Source organism: Pristis pectinata, chromosome 2 (assembly GCF_009764475.1).
Source record: "Pristis pectinata isolate sPriPec2 chromosome 2, sPriPec2.1.pri, whole genome shotgun sequence".
Classification (NCBI taxonomy): domain Eukaryota; kingdom Metazoa; phylum Chordata; class Chondrichthyes; order Rhinopristiformes; family Pristidae; genus Pristis; species Pristis pectinata.
In genome coordinates this window covers 35,112,466-35,138,228 of record NC_067406.1, presented here as the reverse complement: position 1 = coordinate 35,138,228, position 25,763 = coordinate 35,112,466, and the positions used below count along the sequence as shown (strand labels likewise).

At 39.5% G+C, this 25,763-nt stretch overlaps 1 protein-coding gene across 4 annotated transcripts in view; it reads right to left on the bottom strand.

The window, feature by feature from the left end:
• Positions 1-1,489: 1,489 nt before the first annotated feature.
• The window catches only part of LOC127567517 (AT-rich interactive domain-containing protein 3A-like), a 382,036-nt gene continuing 357,762 nt past the window's right edge, over positions 1,490-25,763 (bottom strand). For 2 of the 4 annotated variants that reach the window (XM_052010508.1, XM_052010512.1), the window contains exons 6-8: positions 22,681-22,977; positions 15,193-15,285; positions 1,490-4,182 (exon numbers count right to left, since the gene is read on the bottom strand). In XM_052010508.1, the coding sequence (XP_051866468.1) occupies positions 4,025-4,182; positions 15,193-15,285; positions 22,681-22,977 (548 nt within the window). In that variant the 3' untranslated portion in view covers positions 1,490-4,024. The remainder of the gene's footprint in view (positions 4,183-15,192; positions 15,286-22,680; positions 22,978-25,763) is intronic. The other 2 variants (XM_052010510.1, XM_052010511.1) reach the window with 2 other exon arrangements.

Sequence of the window (25,763 nt, the reverse complement as noted above, 5' to 3'; positions counted from 1 at the left end):
GCCATGATCTCAGTAGGAAAAATCTTGAAGTCATCTAAGCAGTTTCGCACTTTATTTGCCCTCCACTCCAATGTGCAATGTATCCCCTTTGTAGCCTGGGTTAAAATTAGAGTTGTCAAATTTCAAATTTCGATGGTGCATAGGGAATGGTGTGATGTCTGATTGCTGCTAGATCATCTCTTTTACTTGATCCCAATACTGCATCCACAATTGGCACTGACATGAAATATTGCAGCAAAGGTAGTGTAGATGCCATTTTATGACTTCATTGATCATAGGGAATCTCACCTTAGCAAACTGGAATATTTGATGCATTCAGCCTATAATTTTCCATCATCATTGAGCAGCCACCAATTAGGAGTGAGGTCCTTATAAGTTTTTCCAAAAGACTCATGAGAATGAGACTGTGGTGGTCCAGCTCTGGCAGTAATACATTGACTTAAGCTCCTCTGGTCACATGTTCTGAAGACAATGCAATGAGTAAAGTAGGGAAATCTTGCAACTAATCTTCTGACATGGATCTAAGTCTTGATAAAAAGAAAATTGATACTGTAGATACATTCAATACCATATTTAAAAAGTATTCAGACAACATAATTTGATTAAAAAAAACAGAAACCAAATTCTGCTTCTGGATTGTAAATTTATGAATTGTCAATTATATTTGTAGAAAAAAACAAGCTCAAAAATTATGTAATAAAAGATTTTGACTGAGCTGATTCTAAGTTGAGGTGTAAATTTTCCTTGAATGCACACATTGAGAAGCACTCGATGAAATAGTTAACACAAAATAAACAACTGATTTGACTTGAGTTTATTATCAGTTTCAGTCACTACCTCTGCAGAACTTTTTTAGTGGCTTAGTTAGTAAATGTAATTTTCTGTCCAGAAATAAGTGACACAGACTACAAAAGTACTAAGAATAATCCCTTCCTTGCTCCAATTTAGTTCATCTTATGTGAAAAATGTGAAATAATGCAAACAATATCCAGGTACTTTAGTTTATAGAAAAAATCAATTCTAGTTCTTGACCACTCTTTACGGATTCACTACTGGGAAGTACAGCTATGTTGCTGCCAACTGATGACTGAAAAAGAATCCTCTGCTCTTTTGCAGTTTCTCATCTAAAGTGCCTAGATTCAAGTATGAAACATGTCCAGTGATCATTCAATACCCTTGAAATGGTTTCTGCAACTTCAGCAAAGATTTTGGGGCAAAAATGTGTCCTTTGTTGGACAGTCTAAATGCTTGATGCATATTGAACTCTACTTCTGAAGCTTGGTCCAAATGATGAATCTGCAGCCCACAATCTCTTAGTGGACAGAAACAAAATTTCCTAAACTAGTTGAAGAAATAATTGTCATTTGCCATTTGCAAATCTCTTCACACTGATTGAGGAACTGATTCTCAACAGCTACAGGATATCCATTTGCTTGTAGAACAATTGCTTGCAACAAAAAAAAATCACACATTAAAGAGACGCTTTTAATTTACAGTTTAATTTCTGACTGGTTTACAAAGAATAACTCCAATGCCAAAGCAAAACACCATTTTAACACAAACATACTCTTGACAATGTATTTGTTTATATAGCATCTCTTCCCTTTCTAAAATTCTAATCCAGAAGATGGTTTCAGGATTTATTGAAAACAGTTTTTTTATTGAGTAAGAATAGTATAGAAGCAATGTGTAAATTCATTCAGAAAGATGGGTGGGGCAGCGGTGGGGTGGAGGGAAAGGGTGGAGGGTGAGTAAAGTAACCCGGGTGATTCAATTGATATTGACCAATTGTTTCATTTTCCTAATAGTAAGACAACCCTAATAATAATTGACTAATAATATTTTTCCTATGAATGGATAGAAAATTCTTAATTGTTAAGAAAAATTGTGCTGCTGATGATGAAAATGATTAATAATCACATACCTTACTGGCAGAAAATCCAAATGTATGGAACATTTTAAGAAACTGTTTGACTGACTGTTTAATAATTCACCATCCAATTGTGCATATTCCATGGACATCAATTCAGAGAGAAAAATCACCTGTGCTCCAAGTAAGCAGCATTTTCTAAATGTACTAGAAGTCAAATGGCAATAAAAATCACGTTCTTTTCTTTTTTTTTTGTTTGATAACCCTGAGCACCACAATCCAGCTTTCACTTAATGCACTGGATTAGTCAAGAAGAAAAAAATAAAATAAAATTTCATACACAGCTAGTAAGCCATTTTAGAATCTAAAGTCCTACAGCATTAGCATTGCAAAAAAGCCTAAACAAAGTGAATAACACATATTGGACATAAGTAATATTTATCAGAACTGTGCTACTGTTCAACGAAGTTTGTGAAATGTGTTGCTTGATCTTTGGTACACAGCAAAAAAAAGCCACCATTAAACCTGGTTCACAGGCGGCTAGAATTCCAGCTAATGGCAACTTGTTCCCTTCCTAACACCCTGCAAAGATCTTAATAATGCAACTGGGAGTTGACAATCTGCTATTCAGAATAATGAGGTAGGTGTACAATAGAATATTCCCTTCTTTGGTACAACAATATAAAATAAAAAAAACAGTGATTGGTGAAAATAAATGCTTCACAAGTGGCTTTACAATAAAAATACAAATTAAATAAAATGACTTCTATGAGGTATATTATGAGCATCTTTCTCTTTTTTTCTTTCTCATTAAATGTTAATTAGAAGATTCACGAGGTATTTGGCTGCATCTGTGAATAGCAAATGGACAGGGGTAGAGGCAGAGGTTGCCATTTGAGTATATCAGAAGTCAAGGAAAAGAAAAATCAATATAACAGCAAGATGCTTCTTTCAGACTAAATTCTATAGACTTGACAAGCCTTTGCAATGAGTTGTTGGATTCTGACAGCATTAATTTGCACAGACACACCTCCACCTCCCCCTTGACTCCATTCAACAGCCTGGGTCAGTGCATCACTGTCAACATTATCATCTGGCCCTATTCAATAAAGCCACTTAATTGATAAAACTGCCCCGCTGCTTTTCTTCTTTCTCTTTGTGCACTTAATCATAAATCTCCATACTATCACTGCACAGGGACAGACGTGCAGCCATCATTGTGAACAACAGGACGTGGATGATAAGACAGAATTGATCCCTGTAACACAGTTGTAGCTTTGTAAAAGGTCAGGCCCCAGATGTATTCCCAAGGTTCTTGCCTGATGTGGCAATTTCCTTTTGAGATCCAGCACCATATGAACAATCCCTAAGCTGTTTTCACTCTTTGTGGCCTTACGAAGAAGCACCTTCCTTTAATGATTCTCTTTTGCTCACACACCTTTCTAAAAACTGTTCCCTTTCTTCAATATTGCAATGTGTTCATTCTTACATTTATGTTTATCTTATAGTTGTATTCAGCCCTGTGATATGATGCCATATATCCTGATAAACTATTTCTCTCTTTGGTAAAAGCTGAGTTACAGTATATGGTACTAGTTCTTTTTCCTGAAACAACCGATTGTTAAAACAAAGTAATCAATTCCCTTAGATCATGAAGCATTATTAAGATGTAAATGTAATTAATCCATATCTCCTTTTATCCTCTTCTTTTTGGCCTCACCTAATAAATCTTCCAAAAATCGAACCCCTCTGCAGAATACAACAAAAACTAGTTTTACATGGACAAGTGCGTCCAACCAAAATGGTCATCCACAATCTCATCGCCATCTTCATTGAAGAGTCTATGGTTGGGTGGATGTCCATCTAAAAATATAAGTGTTGACTCACTTACAGAAAGCAACAAATTTACGCAAGTTAAAATCACTGATTTTGTTTTTTTTTACATAAAATTAAGTGGAGTTCAGTCCAACAGTGATTAACTGTACAATATAGTAAATGTGACCCTCATGCATGATTGAGTTTGTTTCCATCACTTCACCTGCAAAGTTATCAATATCCTTGTTGCAAACTTTCCTTGCAAAAAAACACACTCTCAAAAAAACACCAGAGTCTTCGGGGACTGTCTCATGTGGTCTCCTGTCTGTAGGCGAGGATTCAAGGTGCAGAACTGGTTGGAGTGTGACTATGAGATGAGGAAGAAGAAGGCTGGGCTTGTGGTGCTATTGCTGGACTAGACATGCCCTGAGAACTGCTGCTGTTCCCGTTGCTGCCAGACATCACAGGAATGACTGGCCTTCGTGCGAACAGAACGCCTGCAGAAAGTGTAAAACAAAGCAATGATATTCAAAATACATGCACAAACATACGCATCTGAATTTTATATACACACATCTTAATTTCTACCCATTCCATTCTAATTTCTGATCTAACACAAATTGTGGGGAAGAGCTCAAGTAGTCTGACAGTAGATAAGAGTTTTTTTTGTGGGTTCCCCAAAGGGCTGAATAATTAACATTCCTAGACTATTTATCGAGCAACATCCAGCAATTTTGTGAAGAACACCCTCTTCAGATACATGTTAGTAAACAATGTAATGTGATGCATTTCATGCCCATTGGTACCAAAAAATTTCAATTGTAGGCACTAATTTGCACATTTAAACAGGCACTTGCCTAATTCTGTCAAGTGAATGGCACCCACATATTTAAAGGCCCCTTCAATCTCCCTCAAAGCCTTGATTTTCATTTGGCTGACTGACACCTAATCAAGGTTTTGTAAATAACTTAACGATTTAATTGATGCAAAGAAACCAGTTCTTCTGGTGGAGTGAATCCAGAATATGGGAGAAGGGCAGAGTGGTGGAATAATCCTGAGTTTATTGCTTTGTTACTCAGGATTAAAATTAGAAAATAATTTAGCTAAAACCTAGAATACTTTTCTCAAAATGGCTGAAGATTTGTAGGAGTTGAAATTTTCAAGAGTGAAATCAATAGATTTTTTAAAGTGAAGCACCAATGGATCGAGGGTAATAAATGCAATTTACTTAATCTCTGTATTTATGTAACAGAATAACAAAACAGGTTTAAAGGGCTGAACAACGAGATGTGTTTCCATAGTAAATTACCACAAGGGCTAATGTGCTAAAACTTTGATGTTGAACCTTAACATTGACATTATTGTGACATTGAATGGCAATATCACACCAAATAAATAATGGGATGCACATCTCTGTACAGTGAAACTGATTTCATACAGCAAATAGTTGCTTTTTCTAACCAGGGTGTAAGACAGTAAATTTAAATTCATATACATTTGGTTAAGTGTGAATACTGCCTCATACATCTTCATAGCAAAAGACTTGAATGAATACAATACTTTTATATGATAATTGAAAGACCTGGAAGCCTGTAGTATGAGCTATATTATGACTGAAAATGAACACAGGACAGCATAAGGTTTAATAATAGGACAGTAATATGTAAGCACCATTATAACTAATTATGGGATCACAACCTAGATCTTGCCTGAGCATTAATAAAACCTCCTATTGCAGCTGCATAGAATATGAGGACTTTCCTTATAAACAGTACATTGCATCAGATAATACTGAAGACAGAAACAGAATAAAGCTACTCAGTACCAATGTGTAGTTTTCTTTAGCTCTAGAAAGTGAAACTAAATGGAGGACAGGGTATGGCCTGGATTTGGTTTTGCAATAACAGAGAGTTGAATAATTTCAGTTTCAGATCCCAGGAGTCTGGATTTGGTATTTAACATAAGAAAACGTTAGAAAGTTAAGCCCATGAACGTATCTGGTAGAGCTGCTTCAGCCCACTGAAGAGTACAGAGGCAGTTCTCTTCAATTTGATCAGCAGAACATTTGGATGATCAGAATTGGATTAGACACGAGCAACATAGGCTCAGAACAAATTGAGACACAAGAGATTCTGCAGATGCTGGAATCTGGAGCAACACACACAAAATGCTGGAGGAACTCAGCAGGTCAGGCAGCATCTATGGAGGGAAATAAACAGTCGACGTTTAGGGTCAAGACCCTTCATCAAGACTGGAAGGGAAGAGGGCAGAAGCCAGAATAAGTAGGTCGGGGGCAGGGGAGGAGTACAGGCTGGCAGGTGATAGGTGAGTCCAGCTGAGAGGGGGAAGGTAGGTGGGTGGGAGAGGGCAGGTCAGGGAACTTCCGATAACCCCTCCCCTCTTCTTCCCCCCTTTCTTTCTTTTTTTTCTCTTCCCCCCCCACTTTTGTTTTCCCTCATTCCTGTGCCCCCCCCAACCCTTCCTTTTCCTCTCCCCCGCTCTCATGACCTGCACATCCATTCCCCACCTCTTTTCCTTTATTCCATGGTCTACTGCCCTCTCCTCCTATATTCCTTTCTCTTCAGCCCTTTGCCTCTTCTATTACCTCTCAGCCCTTTCACCCCCCCTCCCCCACTCACCTACCTTCCCCCTCTCAACTGGACTCACCTATCACCTGCCAGCCTGTGCTCCTCCACCACCACCACCCCCCCCCCCACCCCCGACATACTTATTCTGGCTTCTGCCCTCTTCCTTTCCAGTCCCGATGAAGGGTCTCAACCTGAAATGTCGACTGTTTATTTCCATAGATGCTGCCTGACCTGCTGAGTTCCTCCAGCATTTTCTGTGTGTGGCTCAGAATAAATCGACAGTTTTTGACCACTTTCTATGAAGCCTGTGGATGAGAGTCAATAGTAGATGTTGTTGGCTGAGATTACAGGAACATATTGCACTGTCTTACCTAACAAACTTCTTTATGATGTGTAAACCTAATGGATTGATAGCAATGTCTTTGGAAGGCAAAAAATGGACTTGAATTTTATGTTGCAGCTTTCACAACTTCAGGATTTCCTGAAGCACTTTACAACCAATGAAATCGTTTTGAAACATTATCACTGCTATGGGAAAACAGACTGCTAATTTGTACTTGATAAGATCCCCAAAACAGTAATGTGATAAAGATCACTAAATCTATTTAGTGACGACGGTTGGGAGACAAAACCAGGGCAAGCTATCAGGGAAACCTGCACTGCTTTTCTTCAGAGTTTCAATAAACATTTCCATTCAACTGAGAGGATAAATGAGGCCTCAAATTACAATCTCATTTGAAATATGGCACCTTGGACAAGGCAGACTCTTGGAGTAGTGCACAGAAATGCCAGTCTAGATTGTGTTTACCTTTCTCGAGCAGGACGTCTTCTACTCAAAAGCAAAATTGCTACAACTGAGGTAAGTCTAATATCTTGGACAGATCATTGTGTAACAGAGAGCTAAGCAATAAAAAATAATTAACAACAGGAAGGAATGGATCCACGCACCATTTCATCACATCAGAGTCTGTCTTAGAGTCATTGTTGTCCATTGCATCTGTTCGTGAATGCCACCAAACTGGCGTCAGTCAAAGCATAATACTCCAACTGGGTCAGAACAGGATAAACCAGATGCAATGTACCAGATGATTAAGTAGCCAAATAAAATGTTGGTACTTATAGTTCATCATTTCACATCCTAAAGAGATAATTTTGAAGCTGTATCTGGCTTTAGCAACTCCATTACAGCTTTACCTCAAAAATGAATAAAAGAGCTGAATTCCTGTGGTGAGATGAGATGGGCTGTCCTTGACTTCAAGGCAACATTTGATTATGATATTAAGAAGCTGCAGTAAAACTGGAGTCAACTGGAACTCTGAGCCATCTCTCCACTTTATTTCACAGAATATATATGATTTTAATTTATAAACAGCAGCTTAATGTTTTATTTCTATAAATAATTTCTAATTTGCCAAACTATTTTTTCCAGCTGTTTCCAAATGTCTCCTATGATCACGTGGCCTCACTGTTGCTAGAACCTGTGGCTGCAAAAGGTTGATGCTGCTGAGAGGCTAGTATGCAAAGGTCACTGTGAGGTGTGGCTGTGAGCCCAATGAAACAATTCGTGCCTGCATGAAGCAAGAGCTGGACAATATTCAGCAGAGTCTGTGAAGTGACAGGTAGCGTCCGTGCCATGTAAGTGGATAGCATTGATCATCTCCAACATGGGAGAGTTTAATCACCTCCCATTGACATTCACTGCAGAAACATCCACCATGTCTACAACAGCAGGTCAGGGATGACAGACTCCTATTGTGGCTCTCCAAATTTTTCCACTAACCCACCACGCACTGGTCAGGAGTGTGATAGAGTACTCTTCGCTTGCCTGGTTGGCACACGACGTTTCAGGTCAAGACCCTTCATCTGGACCCAGCAGCATCGGAACACCAGCAAGTCCTCGAAGTGGAACAATATCCTGATCCACATTGTCAGTAGATCAAAATTCTGCCACTCACAACCTAACAGCACTGTGGAAGTACCTTTGCCATATGGGCTGCTGCAGTTCAAGCAGTTATGGATGCACAACAAATGATGCCAACAATTCCTTGTGAATTAATATAATAAACAAAAACTCATAAAACCTTGAGCTACACAGACATGAAGTATGGCTGAGATACCAAATTAAAATCGAATATCTTTATATTCTGGTAAATCTGGTGAAATTGTAGTGACTGTGGAGGCTAATCATGCAGTGACACTTTAATTATGTTGTCCGTTGTAGTCTGCAAAAAACTATTGGCCACAAGCTTATTTTTAAAAGCACTAATGATTTTACTGACGTCTCAGAGGTTTAGGATTGGCCAGATGGCAAAGTGTGAAAACAAAATGATCTCATATCAAGACTAAATTTTAGATTACACAGCTCTTCATAAAATTTACCAATGTTTTACCTTACCCCAACTCATTTTCTTTTGCTTTAATCAATTATCAGTTCATAAATCTTTAACCTATCTGGACTTGCAAACATTCAATGTAGTTCATGATTCATCAGATGAATTGCTTGGTTGCCTTTCCCATTTGTATCCAAAACAGCATAGAAGCTGATTATATTTCCCATAAGTCATATTAACCTGGTGTGCAGAGCTGTCAATATCAGATCCATCATAGATGGGAGATGATCAGTTCTGGGATAAAGTATCTGAATTATACAATGATTACAAAAATACATATAAGGCAAAAATGTCAATCTGCGTTCATTAAATGGTGATAACCAAATTGCATTATTTATTATTCTCTTACATTTTTCCTTCTTCTTGTTTTATTTTATGTTCTTCTTTTTATTCTATTTCTCATTCTTTCTCTAAAAATCTATTATCTGTAACACTCCCATGTTTTTTTATCTTGCAATCACTCACTGCACCTTATGTTGTCCTGATACATGTAGCATTTACAAAGGCCCTCTATTAGTGCAACAAGCAAGATGTTGGACGAACTCAGTGGGTCAGGCAACATCCTTCCACAGATGCTGCCTGACCTGTTGAATTCCTCCAGCATCGTGTTTGTTGCTCCAGATTCTTGTCTCTTGCAGTCTCTTGTGACCCCTCTATTAGTGCTTTTAAATGTAAGGTCTTCAATATCAATATAGAGGCAAATGTGAGGATTGCTTGCCCATTACACAAAGGCCCCAAATAAAATGCGGCAGGATTATTAGCACAGCCTGCAAATGTGCAAAGGCAAAAAATCTTAATTTGCTGCATGGAATTCCCATGTAATGCAAAACAATTGGCAGGTTCACCTAAGTGTAGAACAGCACCTTTAACAGAAAAAGCCTTGGTTAAAAGGAACAGCTTATAAATAACAGTAAGTACAATTATACCAAATGCATCCAATTATTTCAATGTCTGCAATATTGGGACATTTTTCCATATCCATGCTCTTGCTCACTATATGCATGTGGATCAATTCTAAACCAGAACAAGTTGCAGGTAGGTGTAGAAAAGAGTTCAAAGTGCACTCTTGGGCCTAAATCTGGAGTATTTTAATTCTCAACCTTTGTCTATGTAGCAAGGGTCAGATACTGCCTGATACGTGGAAAGAGAAACGTGGAATGATTAATGCTCAGAAGGAGGCCATTTGGCCCAATGTGTATGCACCGGCTCGACCAGGGCAACTCACTAGTTTCAGCCCTCTGGTCCTTTCTGAATAGCCATGCAAACCTTTCCTCACCATGAATTTATCCAGTTCATAGAACATAGAACAGTACATCACAGGAACAGGCCCTTCGGCCCATGATGTTTGCCGAGCTAATTAAACTTGTAATTAAATGCCTAAACTAAACTAATCCCTTCTTCCTACACAATGTCCATGTCCCTTCATTCTCGGCATACTCATGTGCCTATCTAAGAGCCTCTTAAATGCCTCTATTGTATTTGCCTTCACCACCACCCCTGGTAGTGCATTCCAGGCACCCACCAGTCTCTGTGTAAAAAACTTGCCCCTCAGATCTCCTTTGACCGTTCTCCCTCTCATCTTAAACGCATGCCTTCTAGTATTAGATATTTTGACCTTGGGAAAAAGATACCTGCTGTCTATCTATGCCTCTCATAATCTTAGAAATTCTATCAGGTCTCCTCTCAAACTCTGCTGCTCCAAAGAAAACAACCCAAGTTTGTTCAATGTCTCCTTGTAGGTTTCCATTGTCACCTTCAATTCCCTCTTGAAGGCCACAATGGAGCATGCCTCCACTACATCTGCAGGCAATCCATTCCAGATTCCACCCATGTGGGAGTCCCCTGGGCGCTCTGGTTTCCTCCCACATGCCAAAGACATGCTGGTTGGCTAATGTAAATTATTTCAATGTCTGCAATATTGGGACATTTTTCTTTGCAGGAGAATTAAGGGGAGGAGAGATGACAGGGAATGCAAGAGGAAAAATGGGAGTGAAGGGCCTGTTTCCATGTTGTGTGACTTTATGATTCTAAATGCTACTTTGTATTCTCAAAAATGTTAAATCCATTGAGAATCTCTCAGTAATATGGATCAAAAATCATTATTTAAAGTAAATATATTTTTTAATCTATCCCGAAACATTGCCATCATTTTTCACAGGTATGATGGCATGGTTACCATCATCATCATTTTTTCCAAGTGTATCCTAACATACAGGTAATATGTTTGGCTTGTAAGCATTAAATAGCTGGTGAAAAGGCCTCTGGAAAACCTGAGAGGTTTGCTTTTCAGTTTTCACTGACCTCACTACAAAAATCAACCTATCACTCTTCCACTTTACAGATATTGACTGCATCACGCAGTCACTGGCTCATCTCCTGTGGTGAATGGTTGTTGAGATGTCTCATAAAGTACATGTTGAGTAGGTAAGACTAGTTAAACTATCAGGTGTACTACCATAAAAACATGACCATGTTAATAGTCACACCGCTGTTCCCAAAACAAAAAGACTGTTTATCATAGATTGTTCACGTGTTATGAGCTGTGGAAGTTGAAAAGCCAATGTTACCATCATCAGAGATGAGTTACTTGGAAGTAATCCAGGATGCATTGAATCAAGAACAGTATTATAAGAAAATGACTCAGATACTTTACATTCTGGGACCCCTGCTCTTTGTGATTTTTATAAATGACTTGGATGAGGATGTAGAAGGGTGGGTTAGTAAGTTTGCTGATGATACAAAGGTTGGTGGTGTTGTGGATAGTGTAGAAGGTTGCTGTAGATTACAACAGGACATTGATAGAATGCAGACCTGGGCTGAGAAGTGGCAGATGGAGTTCAACCAGGAAAAGGATGCTTCCTGGAATGCGGAGCATGCCTTATGAAAGCAGGTTGAGGGAACTCGGCCTTTTCTCCTTGGAGCGACGGAGGATGAGGGGGGACCTGATAGAAGTGTATAAGATGATGAGAGGCATTGAACGGGTAGATAGTCAGAGGCTTTTCCACAGGGCTGAAATGGTTGCCACAAGAGGACGTAGGTTTAAGGTGCTGGGGAGCAGGTAAAGAGGAGATGTCAGGGGAAAGTTTTTTTACTCAGAGAGTGGTGAGTACATGGAAGGGGCTACCGGCAACGGTGGTGGAAGCGGATGCGATAGGGTCTCTTAAGAGACTTTTGGATAGGTACATGGAGCTGAGAAAAATAGAGGGCTATAGGTAAGCCTAGTAATTTCTAAGGTAGGGACATGTTCAGCACAGCTTTGTGGGCCAAAGGGCCTGAATTGTGCTGTAGGTTTTCTATGTTTCTATGATACATTTTGGGAGATCGAATTTGAAGGCAGAATACAAGGTTAATGGCAGGACTCTTAGCAGTGTGAAGGAACAGAGGGATTTTGGGGTCCACATCCATAGATTCCTCAAGGTTGCCACGCAGGTTGATAAGGTTGTTAAGGAGGCGTATGGTGTGTTGGCCTTCATTAGTTGGGATATTGAGTTCAAGAGCCATGAGGTAATGTTGCAGCTCTATAGAAATCTGGTTAGACCACACTTGGAGTATTGTGTTCCGTTCTGGTCGCCTCAGTATAGGAAGGATGTGGAAGCTTTAGAGAAGATGTGTTGTAAAACAAGTTCAGAAGGTCTCAAAGGGCAAGAACTCTGGACAGTCTTTGGAGTTAGAATGATTTATTTATAAAAGACAAACGCAGGACAGGATAAACGGGAACAAACGCACACGTACACACACGCACTCTGGTGATCGTAAACGTGGGGGGATCGCAACAAGGGTGAGATGCACACACAAACTGGGTAGAATTGATCAAGGAAGAAACAATACGATGTCTGCCACTCCTCGATCTCAATGCAAGCACGGCTCTATGCTAGAGGGATATTCTAACTAAGTGCACAGCTTACCTCGGCATCCCTCAGAGACAACAAAGAGAGAGAACCAAGCACATACGGCACTCTTTATAGTGCTGGAGGGCTGGGGGTGGTCCAGCCCAGGTAGTTCAAAAGGGCCAATGGTCAAGTGTGCCAGGTACAAAGGTGTTTAAAGGGACCAATGGTCAAGTGTGTGCGGATGGGTGGAGGTGGAGCCAAACCTTGATTGACAGTGGTGTGTCCTCCAACCAAATGGGGGCAGTGCTGTCCTCCGGCCAGATGGGGTCAGTGTTGTCATGGGGCAGTGTTGTCACGTGACAGCCACGACCTCCACAATCACATGACAGCCACGACCTCCACAATACGGGGTGCAGAGGAGATTTACCAGGATGTTGCCTGGATTGGAGAGCATGTCTTATGAGGATAGGTTGAGTGAGCTAGGGCTTTTCTGTTTGGAGAGAAGGAGGATGAGAGGTGACTTGATAGAGGTATACAAGATGCTAAGAGGCATAGATCGAGTGGACAGTCAGAGATTTTTTCCCAGGGTGACAATGGCTAACATGAGGGGACATAATTTAAGGTGATTGGAGGAAGATATAAGGGGGATGTCAGGGGTAGGTTTTTTACACAGAGAGTGGTAGGTGCGTGGAACGCACTGCTGGCAGAGGTTGTGGGGGCAGATACATTAGGGACATTTAAGAAACTCTTAGATAGGCACATGAATGATGGAGAAATGGGGGGGCTATGTGGGAGGGATGGGTGAGATAGATATTAGAGCAGGATAAAATGTTGGCACAACATTGTGGGCCAAAGGGCCTGTAATGTGCTATAATGTTCTATGTTCTATAATAAACATTTATACAGAAAATTCAAGACAACTGTGATGTCTTGGACTTGTCTGGAATGGAAACAGCTAGACAAACTTTGTGACTCTGCACACTGATAAATGGAACAAGGAACTGAGGAAGAGAGCCATGCGTTTATATAGCATCTTCAGGGAGCTCAAAAATGTTTTACCCATAATTAGGTATTCTTGACATGTTGAAATTTTGCAGTATAAGAAATGTTGCAATGAACTCATGTTCAGCAAGCTCCCACAACTGTGATGTGATAATGACCAGAAAAAGTGGAGTGAGAGAGAAATATTAGAGCTGAACACTCAAGATAACTCCACTGTTCTTCTTTGAATGTGTCATGGGATCTTTTACCGACACCTGAGGAAATGGCCAGATTCAGTTAAATGGCACATTTGATAAATGGCATTGCCTCAACACTCCACTAAAGTGCCGTTCTAGACGTTTGTTCTCAAGTCACTGAAGTGGGATCTTCTGACTCAATGGTACACATGGTCAAGACAGGTAATGTGACGAGTTACATCATAGTGAGGGATACAGTTGACCAGACTAGTTCAGAACTGACTGTAACTCATTAAATTCATTCGGTCCTATTGTCAATGCTGAGCATAAATAGAGTAGCAGCGCCATCAAGTATAAGTGCATTGGAGACACTTGCAGAAGAGTAAGAAGATACTTCAGGTTGAATTTTCCTATAGCAGTATCAGGATAAGTGTACTGCCTGCCACTAAGTCTATCCTGCAGTTTTGACTATTTTCTCAAGTATGGAAGTATCACAAAAGTAAGAAGCTGGCTTGAAAAGTTAGGCTCCATTACAAGGTTGGTTCCCACCACCAGTGTAAAAATGGCACAAATGACAGATATTAATGACTACCAGGAAGTGGCTGTTTCTTTTTTTGTCTGTGGCATCTCAGAGTTTCCAATCCATCCACTTGAGGCCAACAAGGCAAATATGCCTCCGATATTAGGAAAATGCTGACCACAAAACTTTAAAACAACTCCATTTAAAACAGAATGGCACAAATATGTGTATAAATTGCATTAAATTTGTAATCAGGCCCATTAGTAACTGTGGAATCTTGAGGGTGTGTAACTGCTTCAACCTGAGCTATTCTACATTTTACATTTTAGACTAATCACTGCATATACATGCACGATATTTATGCAGTCAATTATGATTAACACAGACTCAGGCCACTCAAAGCACTGTATTGAGACTGTACTTCAGGTCATGAAAGTTGATAAATCTGTTACAACTTTTTTCACACACTACTTATTATTTTTATGGTCTGGACACCTGTTACATGGTGTTCTTAACAGCTGTCTTAGTTCCAGTTTTCATTCTTATTAGCTTCTATGTTTAGCACAACATTCCTTACTAAGTATCTCTGTCCTATCTAAATTGCGGTTCTATTCCCCCCTCCCCTCACCATCCCATCCTATTTAATTCCATGTTTCATCTGTTCCCTTAGGAACTAGCTAGAATTAAAGGGCAAGTTAACATGGGAGAGAGGGCTCTGAACAGCCAGTGCTTACATAGTGGTAATTAAACCTTCAGCTCAACAACATGGTCTGGATTCAGCAGTCTGTTTCTCAATCTACGACAATGAGCACAATCGACCACAAATCAACAAGGGCAATTTCAAGATATTTAACTTTTTTAACTGCATTGGACTGCCACTTCATTAGAATGGATTTTATAGTAAAGACATCAAATTGTGTATAGAACTTAACGCCACTGCATTGCTATAAGTTATTGGATTTCCTGCTCGCAATTACATCGGAAAACAGCCTTCTATTTACCTGTGTAGACAACTCCATTTATTTCTATTGACATGTTGATGCTGCTAATGCCATTTGTAGACAGGTTCAATGCAGTTTCTTGTCTGTCATCTGCTGGGGAAAGCAAGAAGAAGAAAATACCAATATGAGTGCCAAAAAGCAAGATAACCGAGAGAGTAAACTAGAAATGATAAGCTGACTCTTGGGAGCTGATAGCACTAGGCTATTTGATTTCCAAGTTTCTCTTAGCAAATAAAATGCAAGTACATTGTTTTTCTTTCTGTTCCTGGAAGTGTTATTTATTAAAGTGTAATTGGGTCCCATGTGTAGAAATCTTTGCCTTCTTCAGTCTTCTGTTCCTCCTATATTCCGCAAGCCATTAAAGAAATAACGTTTAGGGGTGGAGAATCAGTTGACACCTAACCACTTCCTATTATATTCTATTTAGACCTTGGTGGTACTTTGCAGTATGGGCTTTGGCATGACATCCAAGCTTCTTAAGCATAAGAAATTTCCTTAAGGTATCACTCAAAGGTATGATACCAATATGATACTAGAAAGCAAAAAAAAAATGTTTGCTTCATGTCTCATCCTCATACTTCAAATGATATTTATGTTGCTTGGTAAATATATTGAATGTGATACAGTTTGGTTTTGTACTTTACAAGCTGAAGATTGCTAACATTGCAAAATAGAAAATATTATGTTGCAGGCATCTGTGGACAAGCTTTACAGAAATATCAAGAATAACTGTAATAATTTGCATTTCTTTTGTTTCACAAATAGGCATGGAAGTCAATCGAGTGAGGGGTAAAGCTAACTCCACTTTGCCTAAATCCCAACCTCAAAAAACTATTTTTCACTCCATCAGAATGGTAGCTTCTAATTCCCACACCAGACAGTCTAGTACTGCTTTCCTGATTTGTTCTTAATATTAGAAATACTAATATTGACTAAAGGGTAATCTTTTGGTTAGTTATGGGTAATAGAATGAACACTAACTTTTGTTCACTCCACTAAACTTTTTCCTGAGGTGTGAAATACTGACCCATTCATCACCAAAATAATTTTTTCTTGTGTTAGGTATTCAGTAAGAATTAATAGAATTGCACAAATTTACTCTTAATTTACTTGATTCCTACTCCACACGAACGTTTTATAACTAAAGCTAGCACAAGCCCGTCAGAGAGTTCGGCAGTGTTTTACAGTATGAGTAGAGAGGGCATCAAATATCCCTTTGCTGGATATTCCAGAAGATGGGGAATCAGGAAACATGGGATTTAAGTCCTGAGACTTTTCATAGTGTAGGCTTGAAGGCTTTAAAACAGTACTGAGCAATGCAATTAAGGTACCACTGACATCTGGATCCCAGCAACTGAATACCATGCACAAATCTTACACCTTTGAGGGTCTCGATCTTAAACATACATAATTATAGAATCTTTCAACAGAAGGAGGTAATTTGGTCCATTCTGTCAGTGCTGACTCTTTTCTCCTCCTTGGAAGTTATTCTTGAATCTGCTCCCACTACTCTTTCAGGCAGAGCACTACAGATCACAATTACCAAACTCTGTCAAGGATCTGCTTCTTTATACCAACTCTGATATAACGGTACAACATCTAGATGGCAAACACAGAAATTTAGCATGTTCAACTGCATGTGGTTGGGCAGAAGCTGGCAGCTTAGGCCGTTATCAGTGAGATGACTTGTTTAGGTACCTCCTTGGAAGACCCAATTTCAGCCACTGATTTCGGCCTAAGCTGCCATCTGTCAGCACTCCATCACTGAGCATGGGAGACGCTCATGGAGTGTAATATGATAGATACCCTTCTGCAGGTTTCCCATTCCTCAGGCTGCCTACTGAACCTACATCAGTTAAACAGCACAAAGACTCAGGTTCAATCCTGACCCCTGATGCTGCTTGTATGGAGTTTGTACATTCTTCCTGTGACTATGTGGGATTCCCCCGGGTGTTCCAGTTTCCTCCCACACACCAAGAAATGTGCTGGTAAGTTATCTGGTTCCTGTAGGTTTCCCTGACTGTAGGGGGATGGCAGGAGAACTGGGGGCAGTTGATGGGTATGTGAGAACAGGTGGAGGAATAGGACCAATGAGTGTTGTCATAGACTCAATGGCATAGACTCGATGGACTGTATGGCCTTCTTTTGTGTTGTAAGGAAGTATAAGAATGAGAAATATGAGAGATGAATGGGAAAAATCAGCTGGTGGGAGAAAGCTACATAGATATTTATAAAAAAATATTTATTCAAATTAGTTTTAATCATCTTGATTGACTTTACAATATGTGAATGTGCTTTTTAATGTTTAAAATGCAAACAGTTACACTTTTAGTTTTTAAACAGTAATTTTAATACATCTCAAACGTTGCTAAATGTTGGTGAATATCAAAAAAATTCAATGGCCCAACCACCCTAACGGAAGTGGAGGTGGGATGGGTTTGAGATATATCAGCTGTTAAAACCACTTTGTGCCTGCACTGAGCCAGCCCCTCTGGGCCACATGAAGTGTTGACAGCTGTGTTTCCAGAGGAAGACTGCAATGGGGACCATGGTGCAATCAACAAGAGGGCCAGGTTGCCAGTAACTTCAGGACAACAGAGTAGACCATTTAGCTCTTGTGCCTGCTCCTTTATTCAATTAGATCATGTCTTTTCTCTTGCCACCTTTCTATACCAATTACATATCCTCAGATTCTCTTAATATCGAAAAATCCATTGAACTCTGCCTCAAATATACCCAAGACTGACTCTCCACAGCCCCCTTTGGTTAGGAAAGGTCCAGTAGCCTCTAAGTGAAGAAATTTCTTCATATCTGTTGTGAATGACCCTTATTTTGAGACAGCGATGCTTTGTTCTCATTTTGCCAACCACATTAAACATCAACTCTGCAGCCATTCTGTGGAGGTGCTAAATAAATACAAGTTGTTGCTGTGGTTGCCTGCATTGGTAGTATTTCCAGAACAAGCAATGGGAAAAAAAAACACCATTACTCCTAGCCTTAGTGTGAAACAGATCAAAGAGGCATTAGAGTTCAGTAAAGAATTATGAGAATGATTTCTGGGATGATGGATTACAGGTACAAAGTTAGCTTAGTGAGGCCGAAGAAGAGAAGGCTGAAGGGAAATGGGTGTCTGAGAGAGAATACGTGGAGGAATAGGAATAATGAGTGTGGTCTAAGAAATGGCATAGACTCAATGGATTGAACGGCCTCCTTCTGCATTTTAAGGAAGTATATAAAATCATGAAGTGCCTTGACGAGTTTATAGTGGTATTCCCTTTGGTGGAGGGGTTGAGGGATAGAGGTGACAAGTATATAATAAAAGGAAAAGAATTAAGAGTAACATGAGGAAAAACTTTTTAAATCCAGTATGTGGTTGGAATCTGGAATGTATTGCCTGCAGATGTGGTGCAAGCAGGTTCCACTGCAGCCTTCAAAAAGGAATTGGTGAATAAAATTTGCCAGGCTAAGGGGTTGGAATTAGTGAGTAGTTCTGAGCCAGTGCAGACATGATATGTCGAACAGCGTCCTTGTGTGCAGCGACCATTCTAAGATTCTATAAATGATTGTAAATGATTCAACCAAAGAAAAAGACCTCAGATTGGTATGAAATCTGATAAAAAGATGGCAATATTGTGAGACAGATGTTGACTGCATGTTGCTGAGCTAGAGAAATCTGTAATTAATCTGATTTAAAGTGAAGAGGTATTCATTAGACAGACTGCAACAGAGTAATATGACTTTTACACGGAAGGCCTGCAAGAAAGCATCAATGGGGAACTTCACTGTCAGCAGCAGAGAAAGTGTAAATGTGTTATTGAAAGTGTGATGGGCAAAATCTACATGACACTGAGTGTTTCATACTGTACTGATTTTGCCCTGATACTATCAATACGGGTAACCGTAGCTATCAGTCAGTTCAGATAAAATGTTTCTTCTGTTGGATTATGATTCAATATGAAAGATAACTAAAATGTAATTTCTAAAAGCAAATTATTACGTTTCAATTTTATCTGCTTTGTTTTCCATTTTTGCTTGGCACATCACTTTTGAATATTTAAAATCTTTATTTATCTTTTTTTCTTGTGTTTTCCTCTCCATATCTTAATCTAAGTAACAAAAAGGCTACACAGGTAAAACTTGTAATTGCCTGCAGCTGTGATCATACTATCACCAGGAAAGGATCAACCTCAATGACCCATTCCCAGAGCAGTGGGCCTTTGGCATAGTGGACTTCGCCTTTCAGTAAGCGCAGGGATTAAATCTCACTCCTGGTAGATGGGTTTGGATGTTTCTTATGTCCTGAGACCAACCAGGCAATCAGTTTGGTTTATCAATGATTATGATCATGGAAGGAGCTTTTCAAGCCTACCAGATTTTAATCAGCTTCCAAATCCTTCCAATCCTGCCAGGGAAGATATACAAATTGGGAAGGAGACTAATTCCAGGGAGCTAAGCCCAAACTGCATGCCAAGTCAACGCTGGAATTTAACCAACTTAAACTAAAGACAATTGAGATGTTTCCTGCTGCATCTATTAGGTTATATGGAGGCAAACCTTTTCTAACAGCCAGAATGCAGCATAGTGCAGGTATCAAAGGCTGTGATATTGGATCACCAAGCCTGACATATACAACTGAATTTCCTTTGTCAGGCATGCCATCCTGTTTACCTTTTATCAATAGGGACATTTGGTCACCAGACTACAGACAAGTACAGGATTGATTCACCACTAGACAGGCAGCACATACAAGAAGCTCATCAAAACTGACCTTTCAAACAGAACAGCCACCATAAACTGTCTCAGCTCTTCTCACAATTCTTCTAATAAAAACTTCAACACACATCGCACCCCAATCAGGTGGTGCACACATCAGTTGGAGATGAGGAACAGCAGCTGTTTGCCTTTCAACAGCCCAATCATAGTAGGTGCTGACTTTGGATATATGAGCCTTTGTTCATATAGCTGGCATCTGGATAACATTTTGCAACAGCTGTTGTCCCATGTGCTTAAGGCAGTGCTAGGGCAGACTACTAAAGATCTGCCTTGTAGTATATATCTTATCAGTGCACATCGGGTGTGAAATGTGAGCAGATGTTTCATTCTATAGGACCAACATATCTCACCTTGTTAGAGAATCAAACATAAATAATGCAATAAAATCAGCAATCCTCCTCACAGGAAAGAAGGAAAGATAGGGGGTTATACAACTTTGTCAAATGTAATTTAAGGCACATCAATTGACATCATGGGTGAATTTTGTGTACATTGCTATGGTTTTCCATAAAATATATCTGATTATTTGGACAAATCACATGGAACTTTAGCTCACATTTAATTTTATGGAGAACATACTAGCATATTCAGAAGACAAATCATTTTATTTTTCTTTAAAGGCTCTAGCCTTTGGTACAAAAGTCCTTAAGAATAAAAGAAAGACTAATTTAATGAGTAATTTTAGATGGATTTGAATTTTAGAAACCCGTGGGTTATAGGAGGAAGCAAACACTGAAGCCTTCTTTTTAAGGTCAGTGGAAGAAATGAATTAAATTAATAGTTCAACTGATGTTTTGACATTACAAGGAAGATGGCACAGTTGGCGCCCAAAGTGGAAATTAAAAGAAAGCTGAAACCATATTTGTATTGTATGTTTAGTTATTGGGTTAATCATTTGTTTACTCAATTTAGTAAGTGCAAAAGGGAGCGAGGCTCCTAAAATAGAAGCTAATGAAAACCCGTGCACAGACTCATGCTTAAGATACACCCAATGGAGACATTGAATTATATCTAAATCTTGTGTCCAAAAAATTTTGATTGAATCAGATTGAATAAGTTCATTTTATCAAGTCCTTATCCAATCCAATTTTTTCTTTCAACCATCCAGAATTGATCTAGCTTTTTCTTTATGGAAAATGAAGGGAATAACATGCTTTTGTGATCTATTCATTGATAATTGTCTTTTGTCTTTTGAACAGTTGTCTAATAAATACAATTTGCCTAGATCACATTTTTTTTTGATATTTACATATTAGAAGTTTTTTTAAAGTTATTTTACCTACTTTTCCGATACCACATAAAATTGAAATTACGGAAAAAAGATTTAGGTTTTAATCCTTATCAGAAGGGCTTGACAGCAATAATTTATGATCTGATTATGAAACTACGTCTAGAGACACTTGATAAAATTAAGAATGAATGGGAAAGAGAACAGATACTTTTACTTATAGAGACATGGAAGAAAATTCTCCAATTAGTTAATACATCTTCAATGTGTGCTAGACATTCTTTGATACAGTTTAAGGTGGTTCACAGGATCCATATGTCTAAGGATAAGTTAGCCTGTTTTTATCACCATATAAATCCTATATGTGACAGAAGTAATTTGGAGGTGGCTTCCCTGACACATATGTTTTGGTCCTGCCCTCTTTTGGAAAAATATTGGAAAGACATTTTTAATATTATTTCAATTGTATTGAATATTGATTTACAACCTCATCCTATTGCTGCAATTTTTGGGTTACCAGTGATGGATTCCGGCCATCTATCAGCTTCAGCTTGTATTATGATTGCATTTGTTACATTAATGGCCAAGAGATCCATTCTATTTAAATGGAAGGATCCCATACCTCCTACCACATTTCAATGGTTTTCTCAAACTATAACATGATTAAACTTAGAAAAAATTAGGAGTTGTACTGTTGATCCTTCGCTTAAATTTGAGGAAATTTGGAGTACATTTATTCAGTATTTCCATATGATGTAAGCAGACCTTTTGCGAATCCCTTTCAATGACCTTTTATTTGAACATAGACCAGCGGAGCTAACGACATAACAATGTTTTTTTAACTGAAGAAATAACAGTCCAGCTTTTGTTTTTGAAGTTTTTGGTTTGTTTTTGTTTATTATTATTTTTTAATTTTGGGGTTCTCTTTTCATATAATCAAATTTTTTTTTCAAATTCTTTTGTATCATGTTCACTTAGTAAGAGATTGGTAGGTTCAGATTATATATTTTACTCCCTGTGTTTGTATATCTCAACGGTTATTATTGTAACCCTGATCTCTTCGCACCATGTGCATAATCACTATTGCTATGTGTATTAATTTGAAATTTAATAAAAAGGTTGAAAAAGAAATTAGAAGAAAGCTGAGATTAGTTATATTGACAAAGAAAGAAAGAAATAAAACGCTGCAGTAGAGATAGATTTGCCACTACAGAGGAATCAAGAATTATGAGGATCAACCAGGAAAGTGGTGTTGCGGCCAATGATCCAACCTATGATCTAATTAAACAGCAAAATAGGCTCAAAGAGCAGTATGACTTGCTCCTTGCTCCTATTTCTTAGATTGCTGTGACGGAGAATTTAGACACTACAAATGTCATCTCATAGATAATGCAGAGCTCTGTGGTGGTGATGTATAAATGAGTAGAGTATCACTGGGAAACCTTTGGCTGAACCTAGCATTCACGTATTGCGTCTTCTCGCCTTACCTCTGCTATTGATTTTAATGTTCATGGGAATCTGTGTTGCCATGGCCAGCAGGTTTTGCTGCAGTGCTTGCTGCATGAGCCGCTGCTGTTCCTCTGCCATGGCCAACTTCTTTTTCTCCGGTGGCTCTCCTGAATCCAGCTTCTCTCGGAGCTGGTCCAGAGCCACTGCCTGCGCTGCTGCCATCTGTGATGCAGTGGCCTGAGCTGCGACTGCCTGGGTGGTGCTGACGTGATGGCCGGCGATGCTGAGCGGGATTGCCATTCGGTTGTGCCCTGCTGTTGACAGTGCAGAATCTTCTAGGGGTGGGAAAGGAAAAAGGAAGTCACCAAAATGTTCCAAGTTGGTCAACCAAACACGTGACTGGTTCCTCAATTTTCATTCTCGGCGGTGATTGGTACCAGGAGCTTTACAAAGGGAAGATTTCAGGAATCATGGAGTTGTAATGTAACATCATCAATAGCCTGTCCTGGTCCAACTATGTAAACACCACAGCCAAGAAAACTCACCTGCACCTCTACTTCCTCAGGAGGCTAAAGAAATTTGGCATGTGCCCTTTGACACTCACCAACTTTTATCGATGCACCATAGAAAGCATCCTATCCAGATGCATCACGGCTTGGTATGGCAACTGCTCTGCCCGGGACCACAAAAAACTGAAGGAGTTGTGGGACACAGCCCAGCACATCACGGAAACCAGCGTTCCCTCTTTGGACTCTGTCTATACCTCTCGCTGCCTTGGTGAAGCAGCCATCATAATCAAAGATCCCACCCACCCAGATCATTCTCTCTTCTCTCCTCTCCCATCAGGCAGAAGATACAGGAGCCTGAGGGCACGCACCACCAGGCTCAAGGGCAGCTTCTATCCCACTGTGATAAGATTTTGAAAGGTTCCCTTATATGATAGGATGGACTCTTGACCTCACAATCTACCTTGTTATGACCTTGAACCTTATTGTCTACCTGCAATGCACTTTCCTGTAGCTGTGACACTTTACTCTGTACTCTGTTATTGTTTTTACCCTGTACTACCTCAATGCACTCTGTACTACCTCAATGTATCTGCACTGTGTAATGAATTGATCTGTATGAACGGTATGCAAGACAAGTTTGTCACTGTACCTCGGTACATGTGACAATAATAAACCAATACCAATACCAATAATGGGGCAGAAGGACTCTGCCCTTGAACCTCTGCCAGCTCCAATTATGGCTTGATTATAAAAATTAATAACATTAAAAAAATCAAATCAGGGATACTTAAACTTAAAATTACCACCAATTAGATATTAGATAGATATTTATTAGTCATTTGTACATTGAAACACAGTGAAATGCATCTTTTTGCATTACTGAGAATGTGCTGGGGGCAGCCCACAAGTGTCGCCACTCTTCTGGCGCCAACATAGCATGCCCACAGCTCCTAACCTTTTGGAATAAAATTTACAAAGGGAAGGTTTTAGAATTACGGAGTTGTATAGTTCATTCAATTAGCAGCATCTGTGGAGGGAGAAGCAGAGTCATAGAGCACAGAAAAAGGCCCTTTGGCACATCCAAGATTGCCACCTAAGCTTGTCCCATTTGCCTGTATTTGGCCCATATCAGAGAAAAAACATAAGGTCATTAGAATTGAGGACAGGTCATCAATCTGAAATTTTAACTCCATTTCTCCCTGCATGAATGCAGCCTGACCTGTTGAGAACCTCCAGCATTTTCTGTACTTTCAGATCCCCAATATCTGTAGTACTTTGTCTTTGGATCTCTAATTTAAATGTTTGATGCAGGCTCAATCATTAACTTTCCCTCTCCCCCTAAGATCCACTGCCCTGTCCTTTAGCTGGTAACATTCAAGGATGCCTGCACTATTTTTGACTGAATGATATGGGGAGTACTTAGTGTTCTTTGTTAACCTTCTGAAAAATTCTCCTGAAATGGAAATTGCACAATTCTGGTTAAATATGCATGAAGGGATATTAAATAATGGGACCCTTCCTGAAGTTGACATGACATCTCATTCTGTTGTTATTATCAGGAGTGTCTATTCTGCCTGATTTACCAGCAACATTTTAGGTTCCTGTGATCTTTGCGATGTTTGACACAACTGCCTTTAATTATCAACAGGACCAACAATACTCTTTCCTTAAAATATAACATTATTATCATATGGTATCTGTTATTTTGTGCACAATTGTCTCCAAATTGGGTTGCACCTATTTTTGATGCACTGTTCCTCATGCGACCTCACCCAATTTCATACATCTGCCAGCACTCTCCTGTGCAGTAACCTGAAAATGACATCAGTCTTCAAACTGCATCCAAACACCAGCAACACATAGATTGACAATCACAGAGGGGAGGGAAAGAGCCTCCCCCACCCCTAAAACATTCATTCACAGGGACACTCAAGCCCTGGCCAACCAGATTCATGGCAAAAGGAGCAGATGTGAGCAGGGGGATCTATAGACTTGCCAGTTACATCAGAAGAAGAACCTGGTAGACAGTGGTTACAGCAGTTTTCTTTGGCAGGGTGGATCCCTGCACAAGGGAACAATATGGAAAGATATTTCACATCTTCATAGGAGATGTCAGGATGATCTGCAAGTCTTCAGAGTAGAGATCCTCATAGGAAAGTGTACTTGTGCCAGCGGACTTGTAAAAGCAGAATGTGGAGGGTTTTATGCAGCATCTGGGCTATCTGGATGATTACTGGTGGTACCGTATTGGAGTTAAGGGTTGTAATGCAGAAAGGATGATTTGATTTGCACTGGGGAATTATATTTTGTTGACCCCATATGAAAACCATCTCCTTATAACAGCATGCCTTAAATCCCACGTCGCCAATATCTATCTCCTCTGCTCAGCTAGGAGAGGCAGCAATGGACGTTTACAAACCCAGCAATCATCTTCTTCCTCCTACTCCTCTCATTCCTGCTGCTCCAGGCTCTGCCTCATGGACACATTGGTCTGAATGCCCCCTTTCTGCGCTATCATCAAAAAATGCTGAGGGGTAAACATTAATTAGGATAGCAACAACATTCTACAACATTCTTCAACTGGTGCCAATACAATTTTAATATCTGCCTAA